Source organism: Urtica dioica, chromosome 1 (assembly GCF_054948205.1).
Source record: "Urtica dioica subsp. dioica isolate 48M chromosome 1, U.dioica_male_clone48M_v1_H2, whole genome shotgun sequence".
Lineage (NCBI taxonomy): Eukaryota > Viridiplantae > Streptophyta > Magnoliopsida > Rosales > Urticaceae > Urtica > Urtica dioica.
The window spans coordinates 59,544,416-59,567,818 of NC_142756.1; the positions used below are offsets into that span (position 1 = coordinate 59,544,416).

General features: G+C 36.5%; 1 protein-coding gene across 1 annotated transcript; it reads left to right on the forward strand.

Annotated features, from left to right (window-relative positions):
* The first annotated feature begins 19,224 nt into the window (after positions 1-19,224).
* On the forward strand, positions 19,225-22,452 carry COL2 (CONSTANS-like 2). The gene is made up of 2 exons (XM_089616657.1): positions 19,225-19,831; positions 21,662-22,452. The coding sequence occupies exons 1-2, from the start codon at positions 19,319-19,321 to the stop codon at positions 22,022-22,024; spliced, it is 876 nt and encodes a 291-aa protein (XP_089472783.1). The 5' UTR covers positions 19,225-19,318; the 3' UTR covers positions 22,025-22,452.
* Positions 22,453-23,403: the final 951 nt, after the last annotated feature.

The window sequence follows — 23,403 nt, forward strand, 5'->3', positions numbered from 1 at the left end:
AAAAAAAATCTAAGAATAAGATTTGATTCTCGCTTAAAAGGCGAAGATAAGTGTGAATGAATCCCACTTATCAGCCAACTTTTTGTAAGTTTTTAGTAAATGGTAAAGAAATGTTATTTAGAAGCCAAAATTAACGTATACCCTAAAAAACTTACAAAAAAAGTTTACATGAAACACAAGGGAAAATATGAAAATAAAAAACTTACAAAAGATTGGCTATTTAGCAAATCTCTTAGTTTCGGTGGCTTAGTTAATTATAAATTTGTATTTATATAATACTCTTAATTATTAGTGCTTTTGTTTTTTAATCTGATAAATAAATTTTTGTTTTTCTAATAACATAAACAATATAGACATATGGTAATAAGTAGTCGGTGTATAAGAAGTTATTTAAAATTATGAATCTCTAGATATATACATATGAAAACTCAAGTTTTTCCATATAACCAACATTTGATAAATTTTAAATAAATAGTCACGAGATTTTATTAACAAAGTCAGACATACGTTAATAATTGTAAATGAACTATCAGACTCTAAGGGAATAAATGAAAAGCTAAAAATTCCAAAGAATGTCACATCATTATAATAGTTAATTTCTTAAAATATACAAAATGTTGGGTATTTAGCAAATCTCCAAATTTTGGTGGCTAAGTTGTAAATTTATACTCGGAGATTATGCTCTTGTACTTGGCCGCGGTGGGTTTCCTCCTCAAATGAGTTGTTTTCTCCTTGATCATCTTGGCACTTTGGTACAGCTGGGAGGTGTGAGCGTTGACCTCTAGAAACTGACTATGTTGGCCAAAAGAGCCTTGTTCGCCCTTTCGAGCTGAGCGATTGACCTTTGAGCTCGTAGACTTAGGTTGTAGTTGTGCTCAGCTCACAAATATTCCCTCCATCTTGGCACGGGAATTCTGGAGCTCTAAAGCCATATCCTTGAAGGTCTGATGGTCAAATTTGGCCTCCTTGAGCTCGGTCTCATTCTGAGCGAGCTTAGTCTCTTACGTCTTGATTTTTTCACCCATAGTAGCGATGTCAGTCAACAACCTATCAACGCAGTCAAAACACTTCGTCATCTCGTGAAATCTCTTCACAGCCTCTCAGACTCTACTCATAGGCGTAAACTCCATTGTTCATCTCAGCCACGAACCAAAAAGGACAAAAAGAAGGTCGATTTAATAAAAGAAAAAGTATCCACGAGAGGTCAAAGACAGAAGATTTTTAACAGATCTACCTTGGTCACAGATCTGGACATGCCCCGATAAGCGTTGGCTCCTACCAACGATCTCATCTTTCCCAGAGGAGTAGTGGGATAACAGATCTGTTGGAGCAAGAATGCAGACGACCCTAATCTTCGTAAAGGTTGTGGTCACTTTCGAAGTGAATCACGACGTTGTTAAGCTTTGAGTTTGAAGTCGACCCAGAACTGTCAGAGGGCGGTCCCGGGGAGGTTGATTCACCGCCCTTCGACGGAGCATTCCCATATGAGCAGAGGAACAACTTAAACATGAATAGACTCAATCGGGATCGACACTTTGCCCTTCTTCTTCTCTTCGTTGTTCTTCTTGTTCTTCTTCTAACTCTCTTTCTCTTTTCCTTCTTCCTTCTCCACCTTTTTCTCATCCTTCTCCTTCTCTTTGTCTCCGATCACCTCTTCCTCCTTGGATTTATCCTTCTTCCCTTTCGACTTCTTTGCCACAAGGATGACCTCGACTCCCGAGTTTGACCTTATAGAGGTGTCTTTCGTCTTCATCATAGTAGCGTTGACCCGACCGCCGCTCCCCACCTCAATAAATGTGCCCAAAGTCTGAGTGGCTTTGTCATTCTTCGGTGCCACTACCTCTGTGGTCTGGGGATTGGGAACAGAGCCTTCATTGACCTGGCAGACGAGCTCTTTTGAACTGCCTTCTTGGCATGACAGGCTCTCTTCTTGTCGGCTACGTAGTTGATGTCCTCCTCCATATGATTGATCGTGCCATCTTCAACTGCAAAAGAAAATAATTTTAACTTAACCGATCAAAATACCGAGCTCTTCTTATTCCTTTATAAGAAATAATGAAAAGATATATGTATATATATATATATATATATATATATATATTCTTATTCCTTTATAAGAAATAATGAAAAGATATATATATATATATATATATATATATATATATACACAATTACAATATATTTTTAAATAGCGAGTTGGTGTAGACATTGACTAGGTATGGGAGCTCGAACGCAACCCAACCTCGCCCAAAGACCCAAAGTGAAGTACCTCAAAAGCTTGAAAGACTTTCAGTCACATCCGGGACCTCGCAGATCGATGAGCTTCTCATCCAAAGCCTTGTTCGCAGCTCGGATATTGTCACAAAAAAACAATGTGTGTTATTTCCCTTATCAAAATACGAGGCGAAACAATATAAAGTGTTAGGAATATTGCCCCGTAGAAAATGATGATTACTAAATAAGATAAGAAGTTACTTTATTAGTATAGTATGATTAGTGGGTTGAGGTCTGATAAAATTCAGAATCAATAACAACTATCAGCCGTAGTCTCCGTATCACACTGAGTCGCATGTTGGGCATCCGAGTTCGGACGGTGAACTAAAACAAGGTCGATGACTGATATGTGCTTGGAAAGCCTTATCTAAAGTCATATATGTAAAACATGAGTGAAGATTGACCACTTAGTGGGAGCATTCTATATTTTTTGTAAGTGTACAACCCAGACAGACTTTGGTTTGGATAAATGTGTTGTTTAAGGACCGTTACGACGCACTAGTGAGGTTGCTTATGATGATCACAGTGACGCTTGATCTAAATCCTGAAGTAATCGTAGACTTCTAGGTCATGTTACCGGGTTCTTCGATTCACCACGTTAAAGGCTAATGAAACGCTGACTAAATAGGTGTTTTGAGCAATCGGGACATGATCGTAGAAGAAATTGATTTATAGATACGGAATCTAACCTTCCTGAAAGAAGGTAAATGTTCTCTCACCTAATGGTTGATTCCAGAACTGATATATTGCTAGCACTTCCGAAGTTGGCTTACGCTCGGAAGAATCTTTTGATGGGGAAGTGAATGTACTTAGGGTATATATGTAACGAGAAAGGTATAACAAAATATATTGACCTATCTCGATACGGGTTGAACCTGGAGGATCATGATCACGTACTGATTAAATCAGTTGACACTCGTCACGATGAGTAAATATAATTCTAGTATTATGGGAGAGTTCAGTTTTGGCTTACACGGTGGAGTACTGACCAAGATTAGACAAAATGATACGTAAAAGAGAAATGATTGTTTCTTCTTTTGATCGAGTTTGTTAAGCTTCAAATACTAGGCCCATATTCCCCGTGTGGGCTTCGATAAAGGCAGATAAGAACATTCATATAATAATGGTTTCATTGTTATAGTCTCACTTGCTGTAATTGTAATTGACAGCATTAATTCTTAAAAACGGGTATTTGTGGAATTAAATAACTATTTATAGTAGAATTGTTTATTTATTGTCAAGTAAATAATCAATTAATAAGTTATTTATTTATTGTTGGATCAAGTAAATAAATAACTCTGGATTTTTGGGCCGGGCCTTGCGCTGAAGAAAAAATTCGTCACCTCCCTACCAGGAGGTAGGCGATTTTTTATACTGGTATTATACCAGTATATTCTCTTTATTTGTTCCTAAAATAAAGGAGAGAAAATATAGGAAATTAGTTATTTTCCTATATTCTCTCATATTTAGGAGAAATATTTTCCTATATTCTCTCAACAAATAAAATATTTTATATTATCATATAAAATAAAATCCTAGATACTGATCTGATGGATGAGAGAAAAAGTATGATTCATGAGATGAGATCCAATGGCTGAGAATAAATCCACTAGTGTGAAGACAATAAAAAAAATAATATATTCTAGAATATCTCATTTTAACTGCTATAAATAAAGGGGTGATGAGAAGCAAAATTTAACCTAAACAGTATTAAAAAGTTTGGCCTCCTCTCTTTGGTTTGGCCGAGACTTTGCTTCTTCTTCTTCCTCTTCCCCTCGGAATTGCTTCAATTCCATTCTTAGAAATAAGAGAGAAAGATATGAAACACCTCGTTTCAAATTTAAGTGAGATCAAGAATCGTTGCCCACTCATTAGTCTTATCTTACTCGAAGACTACATTTCGGAAGACTACGATGTCATCAACATGACGAGAAGGAATCCGAGAGTTTCAGAGTCATCCCGAAGGTCTGATCGTGAGGAGTCTTTTATAGACTGAAGACGGATTGTGAAAGCTTGAATGTTCGGTTCGTGAGCCCAAATTTGTAAATCTTATGAACTTGTCATTAAATTTATCAGTTGCTTGACATATTTCATTTGCTCTCATTAAATAATATAAATCTAGATATTGTTTAATTAATAACCATGTTTTAATTAGCTTATGATAGCGTAATTAATTTTTTCGGCATTTAAATGGTTGTTTGAGGTGCAATAATCACCAGCATAAAGACTGACAGCTCGCCTATTTATCAGAGGTATCCATCGAGCTAGTCGTAAGGTTTTAGTGGTACAGATCGCTTGTCAGTTCGCTAATTTCAAAATCCAAATATTTCCAACCACAATGATATCTTTGCCTGAGAGACCGGAGAGAACACTCTCCCCTAAGGGCCTTAGCTAAATAAAAGCAGGTCAGAGAGTGTTTACAATTTCTCTTTACGTAATAGAGACGAGCTAAGTATCATAGTTTGTCAACTCCATGTTCCTTAGCAAGAACTATGGTCAAGGTAACTGATCTGACGAAGTTAGTGCACATTTGAGTAATTGAAATCTTAAGGGAATCGAAGAATTCTAAGATAAGAGAAGGAATTGGAAATCTCAGACAAAAATCTTTGAAAAATATTTCATAAACGCAACCATACCCTGGATATACACTACCCATTGTCGATTGCGGATCTGACAGAGCAAAACCTGCTTCAGATGGAAAGTGGAACTCATTAAAATATCTCTTGTGATCCATCTCTGTACAGATTGAAGGAGATCGAAGGTCTTGGGTAAAAGGATAAATCTTTTCCAAGCTGGACCTAGGTTTTGTAGAGGTAGATATCCTAAATCTGGGTCCGGTGATGTGAAAACTAAAAGGAAAAGAAACTGAACTGAACTGACAAAAATATGTATTTCTTGGTCGAATTGACAAGTTTACCCTAAAATATGCTTCCGAATTGACAAAAATTTAAAGTTCTAAGTGACGAGCTCAATACAAATTATATTTCTACAGACAAACTCAAGATAATCATAGATAGAATTTTTAATGAACGTGAAATGAGAGAAAGTTAAAAATGAGAACAGACCTCTGATTGTCTTCGAGAAAAAAAGTAAATAGAAGAGTAAAAGTAACTTTTCGATTTTCCTTCTATTTATTGACATTGATTGATGAGCTCTTTACGTCAGATGGTTCAGAATCCCCACGCAAATAGGAACCAACCGCTGACTGCAAAAAACAAAGCAATTTCGGGAGGATAAGTTAGTAGAGAGCATTTATTTATGGATTATTTCGAAAGAGAGAAGGAGCCTTTTTTATAGGCTAAATTCACCTTCGGTTACACGACTCAAACCAAAACAAACGTTCAGCCTTAATGCTCATTGATACCAATTAATATGCTGATGATAACCAAGTAAAATGCTCATATATATGTGTCTATTCTTGTGCATAAATCGCTGAATTAGTGCACGCGCTTACAACACATATCTAGATTAATTCTCAAATACTTAAAGAGTTATTTGTGGAATTAAAACTTTAAGAAATGAATTTTTCAATAAAGAGTTAAAGATTACCACAAACAAGTCCAAGCCCAAGCCCTGCTCGGCCGACTAGACTAGACGGCAGCGACGATTGAGTTTCCCTAAACCCTTGCCCCTCTACAAAACTAGGTCACCCTTGGGAACCCAAACCCTTTTGCACAAATTTGCTATATAAGCTCATTCATTTCTTCATTCACATCGCATGTGGGACTCTTGTATTTCACTTCCTTCACACAACAATGTGTTTAGTTTACACATATTTAATGTGTTTCTTTAAGCATACTTTGAGCATCAATTTATCATTCATTATAGCTCCGATTTTTGAAATCTATAATCGATGTTATACTCCTTTCCGCAAGGAATAATATATAATACAAAAAATTGGCTACGTAATCCACCTAAACTATATGAATTGTAAATTAGCCAACCTTTGGTAAATAATTTGTAAATAGCCAACTTGCATACGTGGCAGCCAATTAACTACCTAAAATATATGTTTGGTTGTGTTAAATAAGGCTTCTATTAATTTGTTAATAAGTTTACTTGGCTATTTACAAGAAATTAACCAAAGGTGGGCTATATCTCAATCCACTATATCCGTGTGGCTATATAACTTAATAACCCTATATAATACGCTAGAATTAAACAATTCCGTGAGTGAACTACAGTTAAATCTTTGTAAAAAATCATCAATTCACATGAATAACAAATACTCTTTATTATCCATAATTTCCACTATGGTTAACAACTAACTCTCTCGTTGCTTCTTGATACTCCTGAGATTTCTAAATCTAGGGCTCTAGTTTGTTTTCTGGCCATAAAAAAAAAAAAAAAACAAGACTTTATTGCGCTTTGCTTTAGTCTTCAACATTACCAAACAGAGAAAATGAGTGCTGTGGCTTCAAAGAGAAATGGAAATCCAGATGGAATAGGAAATGATAGGACTATCAACAAAATCAGATCAATTTACTAATAAGATAGAATTAGCATTTGAATGCTGAGAATAATGCTTGAGAGAGAGAGAGAGCGAGAGAGATATATATGGACCAAATTGTCTAAAATTAAAGATCTAATTTGTCCTAATCAAAGATATCTGGAGTGAGAGAGTAATTTTATTTCATATTTAAATGTAATAAAAATGAATTTTATTATTTTTATTTTTATCAATTTATCCAATTTTAACGTCCAAGTAGTAAGGGAGATTGTTCAATATTGACTATTATTGTGCAACTTTTAAAAATTGAGGGTTAAAATACGCCAAATTGAAAATTTTAAGTATTTTTGTCGTCAATAACTCTATTAATAATAATAATACTAATATTATCATCAATATTACAATGTCATAATAAGATATTAGGGACGCACTGTCGTCAATGTAATAATAATATATATAAAGAACGCTAAAGGTATAATAGCATGCATAACAACACGATGAGTTGACGAATTTATTTGAAGCTGAAACAGGAAAGTCATTATAAGATGAATGTTAATGTTAAAGGCATAAGACCGTTAATTAACGGGGTACCGTGCATCCTAAGAAAAGAGAGAGTAGCCACAGTAGTTCTCTTCCCTTTCCACACAGCTCACACGGCTAGGTGGGTCCCACGAATAAACCTCCGACTCTATCAATGGACCCAAACTAAAAACAAAAGCTAGCCACAAGATAACGCGGTTACGAAACAAAACCACTAACTTAACGCCACGTGTTGGCTCCTAGATTCTCCTCCCTAAATCCCTCGCCCAAAAGACATAACCACCCTCATCCTACTAAATTATAAGTTCATACTTTATAACAACACAACACAAGAAAAGAAAAGAAACCAAAGCTTGTAATAACAAGGGAAATGCCATTGGAAGAGAGAAAAACCAATCCACTAAAACCTGGCTTCAATTACCACCACATAAAATATTACACCCTGAACCAATTAAAAAAAAAAAAAGTTGAGCCAAATTGTCACCATCAACTTGTGACTTTCCATTTTGCAAGTCGATCATGAGCTAAAGCAAACACTTTCTATTTGAGATATATTTTACGAAAAACCGTTCAATCTTATCTTTTTAACTCTCTAGGAGTTGACATCCAACGTGACAGATTTGACAAGAAAAGAAAAATGTTTTCTGTGTATAATTTAAATTAGCAGCAAGATCAATGTACTTATCTTTATCTATATACAAAAAATAATTCTCAAATACAAAATCATGTTAGATAAAACATTTTCGTAAAATACTAAGCATTTGTTATTATTAGAACTCCAGCAATGTCATTTTTACATTGGACTAGGCTTTACATCACAACAAATAATATAAGAGAATATCAAAATTTTATAGTGTGTTTAGAAATCATAGAAATTTTGCAAATAAAAAAAAATTAAGAGTAATGGATTAGAGGGAGTCATGAATGATCTATAACATACTCAATCACGAACTAAATAAAAATAAGGGTCAATTAGGAAAATAGTCAATTTAAACTTTGGTATTGCTAAATAACCAACGTTTGATAAATCTTAAGTAAATAGTCATTTTCATGTATTTACAGACGTAAATCTTAGATAGATAGTCACCTCCACATATTAGCCCACGTCATTATTTATGGTTATTTATCTAAGATTTACTAAACGTTGATTATTTAGCAATGTCAAGTGTTTAAATTCGCTATTTTCCTAATTTTGTGAATAAAAAAATGGGTTCTATAGTAATACAGTCATATAAAAGCCTCAATTTACATAATAGTCAATATTTTGTTAATTATAATTAATTAGCCACTAATTCTATTAATAAAGACTGATTGTCAATTTTACCCAAATAATTTTCGAACAAAGACTGATTGTCAATTTTACCCAAATAATTTTCGCTCATTAACATCTAACATTCTTGAGTTATTTGGCAAGATTGTCAATTAATTTTTGTTATTAGAATTAGTAGCTAATTAACTATAATAAACCAAACGTTAGCTATTTAACAAATAATGAGTTTGATGTAGCTTAGTTCATGTTGATGTTGGACTTTGTCCTCCATTAATACTAATTTTTTCGGCCCAAATTAGAAGTAAGTTGGTCCAGGGAGTGATCTCAAAGTCCAGAGTATAAGCCCATGTAGGACATCGAGATGGACATTGATACATGATGAGATTATTTTATACGTATTTCAACGCTATCCCGAGCGTGAATCTAATGCGTTCTTGAGTGATTTTTAGTGTGTTTGATGTGTTTGTGAGTGATTTCAATTTTTTAGAGTGATTTGTGGTGTTCAAAGTGTTTTGGATCATTTTGAGAAATACCATAGCAAGCCAGTACCAAAGCCATTCAAACGGGAGCTTAAAACGTGAAGAAACGATGAAGAACAAAGCTGTGTGCAGTGCAGATAGAAGTTTTCAGCAATTTCATCATCGAGCAACAAGCGCGTTCCCCGCAAGAGAGAAATTCGAAGTAGCGAGCCACACATGATCTATTGCGCACCGCGCATCAGTCGATTCCAGCAGTTTCCCAATTCATGTTCTATATAATCTCATTCATTAAACTTAAACCCAATGGTCATAAAGGGCTCTGAAAATACAGTTAAACACCTTATATCTAGTAGACTTTGAGAGTTTTTAAGGAGGACTTTAGGTTAGGTTTTGTTTTTAGTTTCTCTTTTTGAGTTTGGCTAATTGGGAGAGAAGAGGCAACCAGAGAGAAAGACCACCGTTCATCGCGATTGACAACGGTGAATTTAACGTTTTTCCTTCTATCTCTATTTCTTGGAACTCCCTTTGATATTTATATATTTTGCTATGGGTTTTATGGTATGTTTAGTTTATTTTATTTTTCTTTTCCTCTTGCCACCATGAACTAAATCCATTAAGGGTGATGGCTTAGCTTTTATCGATTATGGTTGTGGATTCATGTTTATTTAATTGAATTATTTTTCATGTTCATCTTCTCTTTTGCTTTATTCAATTTCGTGCTTAATGCTTGTATGAGATTCGCGGCCTCGTTCATGACTTTTGGGAGGCACGGTGTTGACTAAGACGCCATCGGAGTTCTATGCTCTTCTAGAGGAGTTGGTGCGCTCAAACGACCAGTGCCCGGTGGACAGGAAGAGTACGAATACACAGCTTGCCGTAACCTCAGCCATCGACGCGGTTGCTCGCATGGAGTCGCCTGTCACACGGAGGAAGCGAATTTTGTGAAAAATTTCAACCGTCCCCCGACCCAAAACTTTAACAACAACTATATGGGGGAAGGAATAACTCCCACTAATTCGCGTGGAAATGACTGTAAAATCAGCAACTACGACCTCCATAAAGCTTCCCTCAACAACAAGGGTTTCTTCCACAATCACCTTCAAAGCCTAAGTCAAATCTTGAAAAAAAATCCTAGTGGCATTCATCACCGAGACTCGGAACACATTCAGAAGTCACACTGTACAAATCCGGAGTCTCGAGACACCGATCGGAAAGATTGTCGAAGCCATTAATGCTCGACCGCTAGAGACGCTCCTAAGATGGGAATCAAAAGGAGCAATGAAACGCCGTCATCCACCGGAGCTATGCTGCCCTAGAGAACTTGAGGATGAAAATTGGCGAGGCCTCTTCATCAACCACGCCCGCAGCCAAGCCTTCTACACCGATCCGCGTTTATATGCCGTAAATCCCATATCCGAAGAAGATTATGGTGAAGCTTAGTGAGGAGGAGTCATTTGGGATATACGATGCCTGCAAATGTGCGAGATTCAAGGACGAGGTCCACCGACTTAAGCCCGGAGAAGCAACATCGCGAAAGCCCCCACAACCACCGGGGATGTCGCCCGACAAGATTGACAAAGGCGAGGCCAAACGCGCGAAGATCGAAGTTCCCGAGGCACCACGATGGAGAAATTGGCCAACTCCGTATAACGATAAATGGAGAGGACTTGGCGAAGAGGCTTGCCGAAACACAAGATGGTGAAAAAGTATCCCATCAAGCTATTGATGTTAACTAGAGAGCTTGTTGGGAGGTAGCCCAACGATTTTTCTAGTTTTTGTGTGTTTATTTTCAGTTTTCATTTAAAAAATGCTCTGGAGCATCGACGAGCCCATTTGGGCAGGAGGCGCCCCGCCAGGTAAGTCTTCCAAACCCTGTATTCTTTGTGTCCAAAAATTTTGGACAATGTTTATTTCAACTTTGTGGGGAGTTTTGTTAAACGGGGATTTTCGTTTTGTTTTTTATTTTATTTTTAATTTTTAGAGTAGCTTCTTAGTTTAGGTAGAAATCGGTGTGATGTTTGCCCTGTCTTGATTATAATTTTGAATGCTTGCTTAGGAGACTAAAGATTTTAAGTATATGGATATGGTTGTTAATCATGACATTCTTGAGTGTGATTTGTTTGTAAAAGTTGTGTTTTTACCGCTTTTTAATCCCAATATGTATGTCTTGAGAATCTTTAAGTTGTCTCCGTTAGTAGCTAGACCAATCACCTGGGTGAGATTACTTCAACATACTAGAACTCCTTCTGATCCATAATCGAAGCGAAATTGAGCATGTTTTGATCTAGTTAGGATGATATAGGCATTATGATTAGCCTCTTCAAGCCAAAGAGTCGACCCGAACAAAATTATCCATTCGAACCTTTTGCACAAAAACACAACACCTTCTCCTTCTTAACCACATAACAAAAATCTAGCCGATGAAGACATTCCCACAAAAAAAACCCTTCGATCTAGTAAGGACATCATAGCGAGTCACTTCTGAGAGTTTTTGACATTTTTTTAGTGAGTCTGCCAAGCTAAAAAAAATGTTCGCACCGTAATCGTTTTATTATTTATTTTTATGTCTGTTTGCTTGATGAAAAGAAAAGAAAAAATATAGGAAAAAAGGAAAAAAAAAATAAAGACAAAAAGAAGAAGAATAAGAAAAAGATTTAGAATGAAGCTCACTTTTAGCATCTAGTTTTAATTTTTGTTTATTTTGTTTTTTGTAATAATGGTGTTCACACTACAACATATACAACATTTACCGACGATTTTTTTCGTCGGTAATAACCCGAGAATCGTCGCTAAATGTATTTAGCGACGATTTTAGCGACGATTATTATCGTCGCTAAATGTCCGTGCCTAAATATATTTAGCGACGATTTATTCGTCGCTAAATATTTACCGACGATATTAGCGACGATAATGTCGTCCCTAAATGTCGTGACGAGAAGTTTTTTTTCATTTTGAAACAGGTAATTAGTGACGACTTTTTCGTCGCTAATTAGCGCGGGAAAATTTCCCGCGTGCATTAGCGACGACAAAGTCGTCGCGAATACCTTCTGTGTAATAATAATTAGCGACGACTGCTAATTATTATTATTATTATTTTTTTATTTTTTTCGTCGTTAATTATTAATAGCAGGAGCCAATAAGCGCTGCATAATCACGTGACAATCGTGAGACTTCAAACCCGTCAACCTCCCATCCGCGGTAACATTCTTCTTCAAATTCCCCGCAAAACCATCGGGAAATCTGACAGATCTCAAGAACTCAGTAAACCGCTTCCGTTCTGAAGGTGTCAGAGTGTATGACGACGACGGTTTCATCCATCTATCTCCTTCTTGGTACAAATGAAGCTCGTGCCTTATGTTCCAGTCCGCCAAAGTCAACCGCTCCTTATCTGTGTCTTTCGTCTTCCCCTCGATGTTCAGCAAGGTACCCAAAAGATTGTCGCATACATTCTTTTCTATATGCATTACATCGAGGTTATGCTTCAGCGTAAGACTCGACCAATACGGCAACTCGAAGAAAATACTTTTCTTTGTCCAATTCAGCTCACTCGCATCGCGCTTTCGTTTCTTCCCGCTGAAGTCAGGGTGCTTCCCCGGGGTTGCATCTCCCACTAATCGCAATTGTCGAACTATGTCGCTCGCTGATTTTCTCACTGGTGGTGGTCGTTTCTCATTTCGTACCTTGTACAATTTGCTCTTCCTCATCGGGTATAACAACGGCAAGAATCGACGATGATCGCAGTAAACAATCTTGTTTCGAGCCTTGAAAGATGGTGTGTCGTTGTTACACGTCGGACAAGCAAGGTACCCTTGACCACTCCATCCCTACAAACTGCTTCTAAATCATTCACCGTCCATAGAAGTACGGAAAACAACCTGAATAGCTCATCGGTCGAACCATCTCTCAACACAACACCGGTTTCCCACAATTCCTTCAGCTCATCAATCAGCGGTCGTAAGAAAACATCCATGTCTTTTCCCGGCACACTACGACCTGGTATAAGCAATGTTAACATTAAGTACGATGTTTTCATGCACAACCATGGCGGTAAATTGTACGCAGTCAATACTGCCGACCACATACTGTACGATAAACTCATGTCACCAAATGGGTTGAAACCATCGGCGGCAAGTCCAAGCCGGACGTTCCTCGGTTCTGCCGCAAACATGGGATATTTTCGGTCGATCTCCTTCCACGTTGCTCCGTCTACAGGATGTCGCAGAACACCATATGTCACGAAATGGGTTGAAACCATCGGCGGCAAGTCCAAGCCGGACGTTCCTCGGTTCTGCCGCAAACATGGGATATTTTCGGTCGATCTCCTTCCATGTTGCTCCGTCTGCAGGATGTCGCAGAACACCATCCTCCTTAATGCGTTCATTCTCGTGCCACTGCATCTCTAGAGCTGTGTGCCGACTCGCGTACAGTCGCTTAAGTCGATCTTTCAGTGGAAAGTAGCGCAACACTTTATGCGCTACTTTTTTTCCTCCGTCTTTCTTCAGCCACCGGCTCTCATTACAAACTGGACACTCGTCTAGATTGGTGTTGTCCTTCCAAAACAACGCGCAATCGTGTTTGCAGACGTGAATCGACTCGTAACCCATACCAAATCGACGCAATTTCGCCTTTGCTTCATAGTGTGACTCTGGAATCGTGTTGCCGATCGGATGAGACTTTTTCAGTACTTTCAGTAGTTGATCAAACGACTTATTCGTCCACTTGTTCATCACTTTCAAATGCATCAACGTGACAACAAAGGAGAGTGACGAATACTCCGTACAACCCGGCCATAATTCTGTGTTCAGGTCGCTGAAAAGGTCATCGAACTGTCCACTCTGGTATTCTGCATTCGGGTCAATATTGTCATCGTCACCGTCTACGTCGTTGTGATCTAAGATATCGTGTACAGCATCAAACATCCCTCATCCTCCTCTGTAATCCGTCTGATACTGCATTACGTCATCTTCTTCCTCCCCGTGAAAGTTCCACCTCGTGTAATTCCTCTTAAATCCTCTGATAAAGAGATGATTCTCAATATCAGGAATTTTTTGCATCAACACATTGTTACACCTCTTGCATGGACACTTAACTCGTCTTTCGACATTTACGTGTTGTCGGGCCATTGCCATGAACTCTGTCATGCCAGCCGCAAACTCAACGCTTAAACGTTGGTCCTCGATTATCCAATTCCTATTTGGATAACTCATTTTACCTATAGATTGAACATTTCAAAATTTAGTAGTTTTCGGATTTTATTTTATAATTTCACGATCCTACCGAAATTTCGGAAGAACCTCCCCTATAAACTTAACAACCCGGCATCAAGCCTTTAACTTTAAAACATGCATAGAAACATCCTAAAACTAACAATAAATCCAACCTCAGTGGTTCGATTATTAAAATTCATAATCCAAATCAACTAATTAATTTCACATTTTTAATCATTTCTAACAAGAATTAAATACAGTTCCATTTAATTTACATAAACTAACTAATTGTTTTTACATGTTTTTACATAATTTTACCTAATATGATTATTTATAACTAATTTTAATATTTATACCTAATATTAAAATTTATAACGAATTTAAATATTTGTGTAAACAAAACTAATTTAAATATTTATAAAATTTATAACAAATATATAACTCATTTATAACTAATTAATTCATTTATAATTTATAAAATTTATAACAAATATATAATTCAATAAATATAAATTATGTAAATATAACTAATTAAATCATTTACATTTATAACTAATTAATTCATTACCATTTATAACTAATATATAAATAAAGTTTTATATATATATATATATAAATAACTAATATATATAACTAATATATTAATTCTATAAATAATTAAGATATATATATTTATATATATAAAGTTATAAAAAAAAAACTTACCGATGTATGTTCGGCGGGGAAGCGGGGAGCGTGCGGGAAGGTGTCGGCGGGGAAGCAGCTACGGCGTCGGCGGCGGAGCGGCGGAGTAGTGGCGGAGCGGCGGAGGAGCTGCAACGGGAGAGAGAGAGAGGTAAGGAGAGAGATGTGAGGAGAGAGAAAGAAGTGAGGAGAGAGAGAGACTTACCGGGGAGGTAGAGATCGGCGTCGACGGCGTCGGCGGCACACGGCGGAGGAGGCACACGGCGGAGGAGGAGAAACCAGAGGGGAAAAATGGGGATTTTAGGGTTTGGGAGCGAATGAGGGAACTGGGTCGCGATCTGGTATTTAAAGACATTTAGCGACGATAAACTCGTCGCTAATTGATTTAAAATCGTTGCTAAATGAACTTAATTGAAGGGGGCATTTAGCGACGATTTATTCGTCGCTAATAGTAAATTTCACATCTTTAGCGACGTAATCGTCGCTAAATCATTTCGTTTTAATTAAATGGGAGAGATTTTTCCCTCTTTAAAATTCGTCAAAATTCGAAATCATTTAGCGACGATTTCTTCGTCGCGAATTGTGTAGCGACGACAAAAAAATATTTAGCGACGAGAAAATCGTCGCTAAATGTTTTCGTTTTAATTAAATTGGAGGGGCTTTTCCCTCTTTAGAAGTCGAAATTAATTCTACATTATTAGCGACGATATTATCGTCGCTAAAAGAATTCACAAATAATTAGCGACAATAAAATCGTCGCTAATTATTTTCCCGCGAACTTAGCGACGACAAAAACAAATTAGCGACGATAAATTCGTCGCTAATTATCTTTGCCGCCAAACTTTAATATTTTTGGCACCAAACAATCAGCGACAATATTATCGTCGCTAAAAGGGTGATTAGCGATGATTTATTAGCGACGATTAAGTCGTCGCTAATAGTTTCGTCGCTAAAAGTTGTATTTCTTGTAGTGTCAAGCGAAAATAAGAATGACTTGGAGATATGTTTGTTGAGTTAAAAGTCTTGGAGTGACGATTTTAAGGGTTAGAGTTGGGAGAGGTCGAGTGCTTGAGCTAGTTGAATGTGAGGTTGAGTGCTTTGCGATCCATGATAAGTTGATTTAGTCACTAAAAATTCCATATCCTATCGTGACCCTAGCCTGAACATTACAAGCCGAAAAACCCTATTGACCAACTAGAGATGAAACGTATACATTAGTAGAGACTAAGGAAAAAGAGTGGGCATATGGGTGTGTTGAGCTAAAAAATTCACAGAAATTCGGTTTATGAAATCTCTTGAGGTTGGTTGAGAAGGTTGCAAAGCAGGGTACTGAGAGTTCGCGAGACACAGAAACGTTGTAAATGGTCTAAGTAGCACTAACTTGTACTTTACTTTTTGTCACACTTGGTAGTTGAATTCAAATTAATTCATGAGTACCCTTTGCGTTGTAAGTCTATAAATCCGTAGTTGAGACGAGTATATATTTGACAAGGCAATTCAATCACCAAATTTTTCCATGTTTTTAGTTAATTCCTTGTGGGTGTTTTTAATTTTATTTTTTATTTTCATTACTTGAGGACAAGTGACGGTTCAAGTTTGAGGGTATTTGATGTGCTTATTTTATACGTGCTTAAACGCTATCCCCGAGCTTATTTTCAATTTTTAGAGCGATTTCTGGTGTTTATAGTGTTTTGGATCATTTTGAGAAATATCGGACCAAGCGGGAACAAAAGTCATTCAAATTGGAGTTTAAAACGTGAAGAGATGAAGAACAAAGTTGCGCGCCACGCAAACGTAAGTTTTTGGAAATTTCATCCCCGAGCAACAAGCGCGTTCCACGCAGGAGAAAAATTTGAAGTAGTGCGCCGCGCAGTGGTCGATTCCAGAAGTTTTGCAATTCGCGTTCTATGCAATCTCAGCCATTAAATTCAAATCCAATGGTCATAAAGGCCTCAAAAAATACACTGAAACACCCTATATATAGTAGACTTTGAGAGTTTTTAAATGGGACTTTAGGTTAGGTTTTATTTTTAGTTTCTCTTTTTTTGTTTGGCTAGTTGGGAGAGAAGAGGCAACCGGAGAGGAATACCATTGTTCGTCGCGATTGACAAAGGTGTGTGTCGCGCAGACAAAAGTTTTCAGCAATTTCATCATCGAGCAACAAGCGCGTTCCCCGCAGGCGAAAAATTCAAAGTAGCGAGCCACACATGACCTAGTTCACGCCGCGCAATGATCGATTCCAGCAATTTCCCAATTCGCGTTTTATACAATCTCAGCCGTTAAACTTAAATTTAATGGTCATAAGGGCTCCAAAGTACAGTTAAATACCTTATATATAGTAGACTTTGAGAGTTATTAAGGAGGACTTTAGGTTAGGTTTTGTTTTTAGTTTCTCTTTTTGAGTTTGGCTAGTTGGGAGATAAGAGGCAACCATAGAGAAAGACCACCGTTCATCGCGATTGAGACCGGTGAATTTAACGTTTTTCCTTCTATCTCTATTTCTTGGAACTCCCGATAATATTTATTTATTTTGTTATGGGTTTTATGGTCTGTTTAGTTTATTTTATTTTTCTTTTCCTCTTGCAACCATGAACTAAATCCATTAAGGGTGATGGCTTAACTTTTATCAATTATGGTTGTGGATTCATGTTTATTTAATTGAAGTATTTTTCATGTTCATCTTCTCTTTTGCTTTATTCAATTCCGTGCTTAATGCTTGTATGAGATTCGTGGCCTCGTTCGTGACTTTTTGGGATTGACTTGATGCTTGAGAAAAATTTGGTTAATTGTGCATAGGAATTAGATAGCCGTAGTACATTCATAAGTTAGAGATAGTTAGGCCGCTATGGATTCTTGTGTACGCTCTTGCTTGTAATGCTTGTCGTATTTTTAGGGCTTGAGATCGAGAGAAAAAGACCCGGTATTGACATATGTTGTTAGATGATCGAGAGAGATTTAGAAATATAATTACATGAGTGTCTTAATGAAGAGCGTTGAACCGAAAAATCGTGAATAGTTATAAGAATCTCGACCATATGATAGTTTAGTGAAACTTTTGCCCTTGCCTTCCTCATATCCGTCCACCCATCGTTTAATTTTGCTTTTTCATTTTTTTTTTGCAGTTTTAGTTATTAATCATCTTCGTTATTTCTTGAGTTCAATTTGTGACTAGTTGACTGTGTTTTGGTTAAGCAAAGTTCTCGTGGGATCGACTCGTTTTTATGATTATATTACTTGACCAACTACGTACACTTGCGTAACAATACATGGCCAGCTCGATATCTCAAAACAACATTCGGTCAAGCTCACCTTGGTGATACATCACCCCCAAGTGAGCATTTAATTTTCGACGTGCAACATGTCCCTGAAGAATCATAGCTCATCCATCACCTCCTGCAGTCTTAAATACGAGATCATGGAGCATATTTTCGCACATTACATTCTACCAACCAATTGCCTACCATTACTTTGCTCCCGAGCTCATTGTTTACAGCTTCTAATTATCATTTTTATTGTTCTCAATTTCGGACTAGATTTAATCTCGTTACGAAATTTTGAAATCCATGCCTATTATAAATTCAAATATGCCCTTTTTCCATCACGAATTAGCCGATGCTTGTTTGATAAGATTTTTCACGTCAACACTTGAGTTTAAATTTTATAAAAAATTCATCGATTTTTTTCGATTCAATGCATTTTTATCAAAATTACTTCTTGTACCTTTCGAATGATCAATTTTTACTCTTTTGTTAATATGTATGGCTTATTTCCCGCAAACCTAACTTGCTTGACCAAACTATCACCCCTAGGTATCATTAAGTTGTTCACACAAAAATAAATTTAAATATCTGTGAAAAAAATATCTTCATGTAATAATAAAGATCAATATCTCATCATCAAAATCGTAGTTATTAAAAATTAGTTACACTATAAATATAAGAGCACGCTCAGTCAAGGTATAGTAGCATGCATAACTTTGATGATTTGACGAATTTATTTGAACCTGAAACTTTAAAAGTCATTATGAGGTGGGTGTTAGTGTGAAAGCCACAAGACCGTTAATTGACGGGGGTACCGTGCATCCTAAGAAAATAGTATAGTTATCTTCCCTTTCCTCACAGCTCACTCAGCCAGGTGGGTCCCACGAATGAACCTCCGAGTCTGTCAGTGGACCCAACCTCAAAACAAAAGCCAGCCACAAGATAACGCGGCTACAAAACGAAACCACTAACTTAACGCCACGTGTCGGCTCCTTGATTCTCTCTCCAATATCCCTCGCCGAAGGGAATAACGACCATCATCCTTATAAAGCATAACGCAAAAAACCAAACACCACAGCCAAGCACAAGCACAGCACAAGAAAAGAAAAGAAAAGAAACACGAGAAGCGGCATAGGAAGAAAAAGAAGAAGAGGATGATGAAGGAAGAGAGCGGGTGTGGTCCGCGCGTGTGCGACACGTGCGGAGCAAGCGCGAGCGCGATCTTCTGCCGGACGGAGCGCGCGTACATGTGCGGGGCGTGCGACGCGCGCGTGCACGGCGGGGCGTGGGGACACGAGCGAGTGAAGGTGTGCGAGGCGTGCGAGCGGTGCGAGGCGGCGGTGGTGTGCAAGGCGGACGCGGCGTGGCTGTGCGGGGCGTGCGACGCGGCGGTGCACTCGGCCAACCCGCTGGCGCGGCGCCACCAGCGCGTGGCCATCACATCCCTGGAGGAGGAGGACGCCACGTGGACGCAGGAGGTGGACGAGTACTTGGACTTGATGGAGTACGACGATCTGGCGCCGCTGGACGTGGGCGACAGTGTGGTGCCGTGCACCAACAACAACACCATTCATCATGTCAATGCCTCACTACACCTCTTTCATGACGCTCACGCCTCCCCTAAACCCTCCTTCGCTTATCATAATATTCATGCACACACCTCTACTGTAAGTTCCTACGCAACTTTCTATTATATCATCGGATTTTACTTTTCTATATACAACTTTTTTTTTTTTTTCCTGTGTTTTTAATTTTGACCTCTTAAATATAACTTGTTTAGTTATCCACAATTTTTTTTTTTCAACAGTTGTTTTAGGATGGCGAGAAGATAACTAGTCAAACTTGAATATCTAGTCAACACACGGTCAACTTATTTGTTTGCTTTGCTATATATCTCGCTGGTCAACTTCTATTTTTTTTGTTTAAATATTTCATTCCTACTTTATATAAGAGCAATGTCCTAGCGAAATAGTTAATATATTTTAATATGGAAGAAAAAAACATATAAAGACATGTTCATAAATATTTAAGTTTGAAAAAAATATATTTAAATTTTTTTTTTTTGGAGATATTTTAATTTTTCTGATAAAAAAATCAGTACAAATGAACACTGTTTATGTTTATGGTCTAATCTCTTATTTTTTTTTTCTTCATAAAAAACAAACAAACAAAATACTGTTCATTGAACAGAATTTTGTGAGAGAGGATCCGTCCTCTCCTTTATATATAATAATAATAATAATAATAATTATTATTATTATTATTATTATTAATTGCATAATCAATATAACATTGGACATTTATATATAAATACAAAAATAAACTTTAAACTTCAACATGAATGTCTTTTCTACTTATTTAATGGGGTCCTAGTTTGAACCCTCCTCCCCTAAAAAAGGTCACCTCACAAACATAACATTTTCATTCCAACCCAGGTTAAGCCATTACAGGATAAAAATCCTATTATATGTGAATATATATTAAGTATATGAAATATGAATGTTGGAATAAACAAACAAAATCTATAAAACATGTGATAAATGGTCCTAATAAATTAACAGTAATAGTTCAAAATCACAAATTCTAAATCCAAAAAAGTAGTTATAACAATACTATCTATGGTGAAAATTGTGAAATACGTAAATCATAAAATTATAGTAGAAAGGAATCCAGATATAATTTAGAATATTTGTTATGCATACATACACATATATACATACAGGATACATACACATATACACATACAGGATATATATATATATATATATATATATATATATATATATATATATGAAAGAAACATGAGAATCTTCTATATTGTAAACAGAGTACCTAGAAAATTGAATATATATGGTTCGAAATTGCTAAATTGAATTTGAATCTTTAAGTCCATAAATACGTTATATATCTAGTTGAATCCTTGATCAGGTAGGTACATTGGCGTTCTATTTTAAATATAAATCGTATATTTTGCTAGCACTTTATTCGAATTTGTATATTTCTACTATTTAACTTTAATTTTCGCAGTTTCTTTTAAAAATAAAAATAAATATAAAAATAAAAACACGGTGAGAATTGAATCTAGCCATTTAAAAGGTTTCAGCATATGTCAGAAAAAAAAGGTTTCACTATATTCTAAAAAAAAGGTTTAAGCACTTTCCAGTACTCTACATCAGCTAGTTTAATATGACGTCTATATTTAAGTACATATGATTTATAAAATATGTATAATTTGATTTGCATTATATATATTATTTTTTATTATTATAATATTCCTTTGCGCGCAATTCTCCACTTTGGTACCAAACTTTTTTATTTGAAAACCCTAATTATCCAAGAAAGGAAATATACCAACGAAAAGTCAGATGGATATACAAGAATATATTTTACCCCTTTCCCTAAAGAAGAAAGAAACAAATTATAAAGCCAGCCAACTAAGTCTATGAGTCATATATATCACAAAACAAAATCTAACGACATGTCGTTTTATTCAACAGGTCTCAGTTTCTTCCATGGACATGAGTGTCGTACCAGACTCGACAATGAGCGAGACTCCAATGTCTCACTCTCGGCCGCCGAAAGGGACGATTGACCTCTTTTCTGGGGCGCCGGTCCAAATTCCGACCCAACTGAACCCTCTAGACAGAGAAGCTAGGGTTCTAAGGTACCGAGAGAAGAAGAAGAACCGAAAATTTGAAAAGACAATAAGGTACGCCTCGAGGAAGGCCTATGCCGAGACCCGGCCCAGGATCAAAGGCCGGTTCGCAAAGAGGACTGAAGTGGAAGTTGACGTTGACCACATGTTCTCACCAGCTCTATTGGGTGACAATAGTTATGGAATTGTTCCATCCTTTCAATAATAATAATAATAATAGAAAAATGTGGTACCTAAGATAACCTAGTGGTAATTCCACACCACCTCATGTGTGGAGGTCGTGAGTTCATTCCCCACTGCAACAAAGCTACCTTAAAAAAAAAATTAATAATAGAAAAATGATATTATGAGACTATGTTGTACTAGTTTTGAATTTTTATATGCTATTGATAAAGTTGATTAACTCCCTACTAATAATGATGATGCGTATTTCTCTTAAATAAGTTTGTTTATAGATTAATTTGATTATTGATATTATGCATCGTGTCGTTACATTATACGTTTCATTATTTTCTTTGGTACTGTAATTTAATCTGTAAATTCGTAATTGTACATACTCCACGGTCATTAAGAAAATATAGCATATATTATGTATTTCGGGATCATGTTTTTTTGAATTGTAGGAGCAATGAAACTAGAATCTTAACCAGCGGCATTATAAATAAACAAATGGTTTCGTTATCAATTTTATATAAACAATCTAATTCTGGATTAAAATGATACTCCTCTCACATTTTTTACATTTATGCTCACATAAGTTGTACTACTCCATAGAAAAGATGATAAAAACACCCCTTAGTCTTAGTCAAATGACAGAACATATATAAACGTTTTCAATAATATTATATTTTTATGATCAAAATCTCCACTAATTTTTATTAAGGATCAAAATCTCCACTGAAATACAAAATTATTTAAGCCAATCATTAGCTCTTATATATATTTAAATATTACGTAAATAATTTTTGAGAGATTTAGACATGTAGTTCATTGAGACCCCCCCCCCCCCTCCCCCCCCCCCCCCCCCCCCCCCCCCCAATGCTTCATTGATATGAGATTCTTGCTCTCATATTGACTAGCATCTTTGGAATAGACCTGATCTTCTTATTGAAGCATCTCTAGTTACGCACCTTCCAAACATCCACTTCATGATAAGCCAAGCCCGAATAAAAAAATATAACATGTGTTAGTCTCACTATAAAACTGTTTCCACAACTACGGTTTTAATTTTTAATTTTTTTTTTTAACTATATTTTGACTTTAAAATAGTCTTTTAAAATAGACAAAGGTTTAAATTCCATTATAATTTAAAACTGTAGTTATTAGTTATATATCCACTACAATCAACATAAAAGTAGTATAAATCTAAAAAAAAGAAAAAAAAAATCACCAAACTTTTGACCAAAGTTAGAAAAAGGAGGAAATTTCCATCTTCTATTTTATTTTAGCGGTAAAAACACTAAATTTGACTATATACACTCCACCTTTTTTTTATTTGGACCACAGATGCTCTCTCTCCTCTCTCTCTCTCTCATCTCATATCTCTCTATCCATCTCTTTCGCTCAGTGCCCTCCGACAACCGT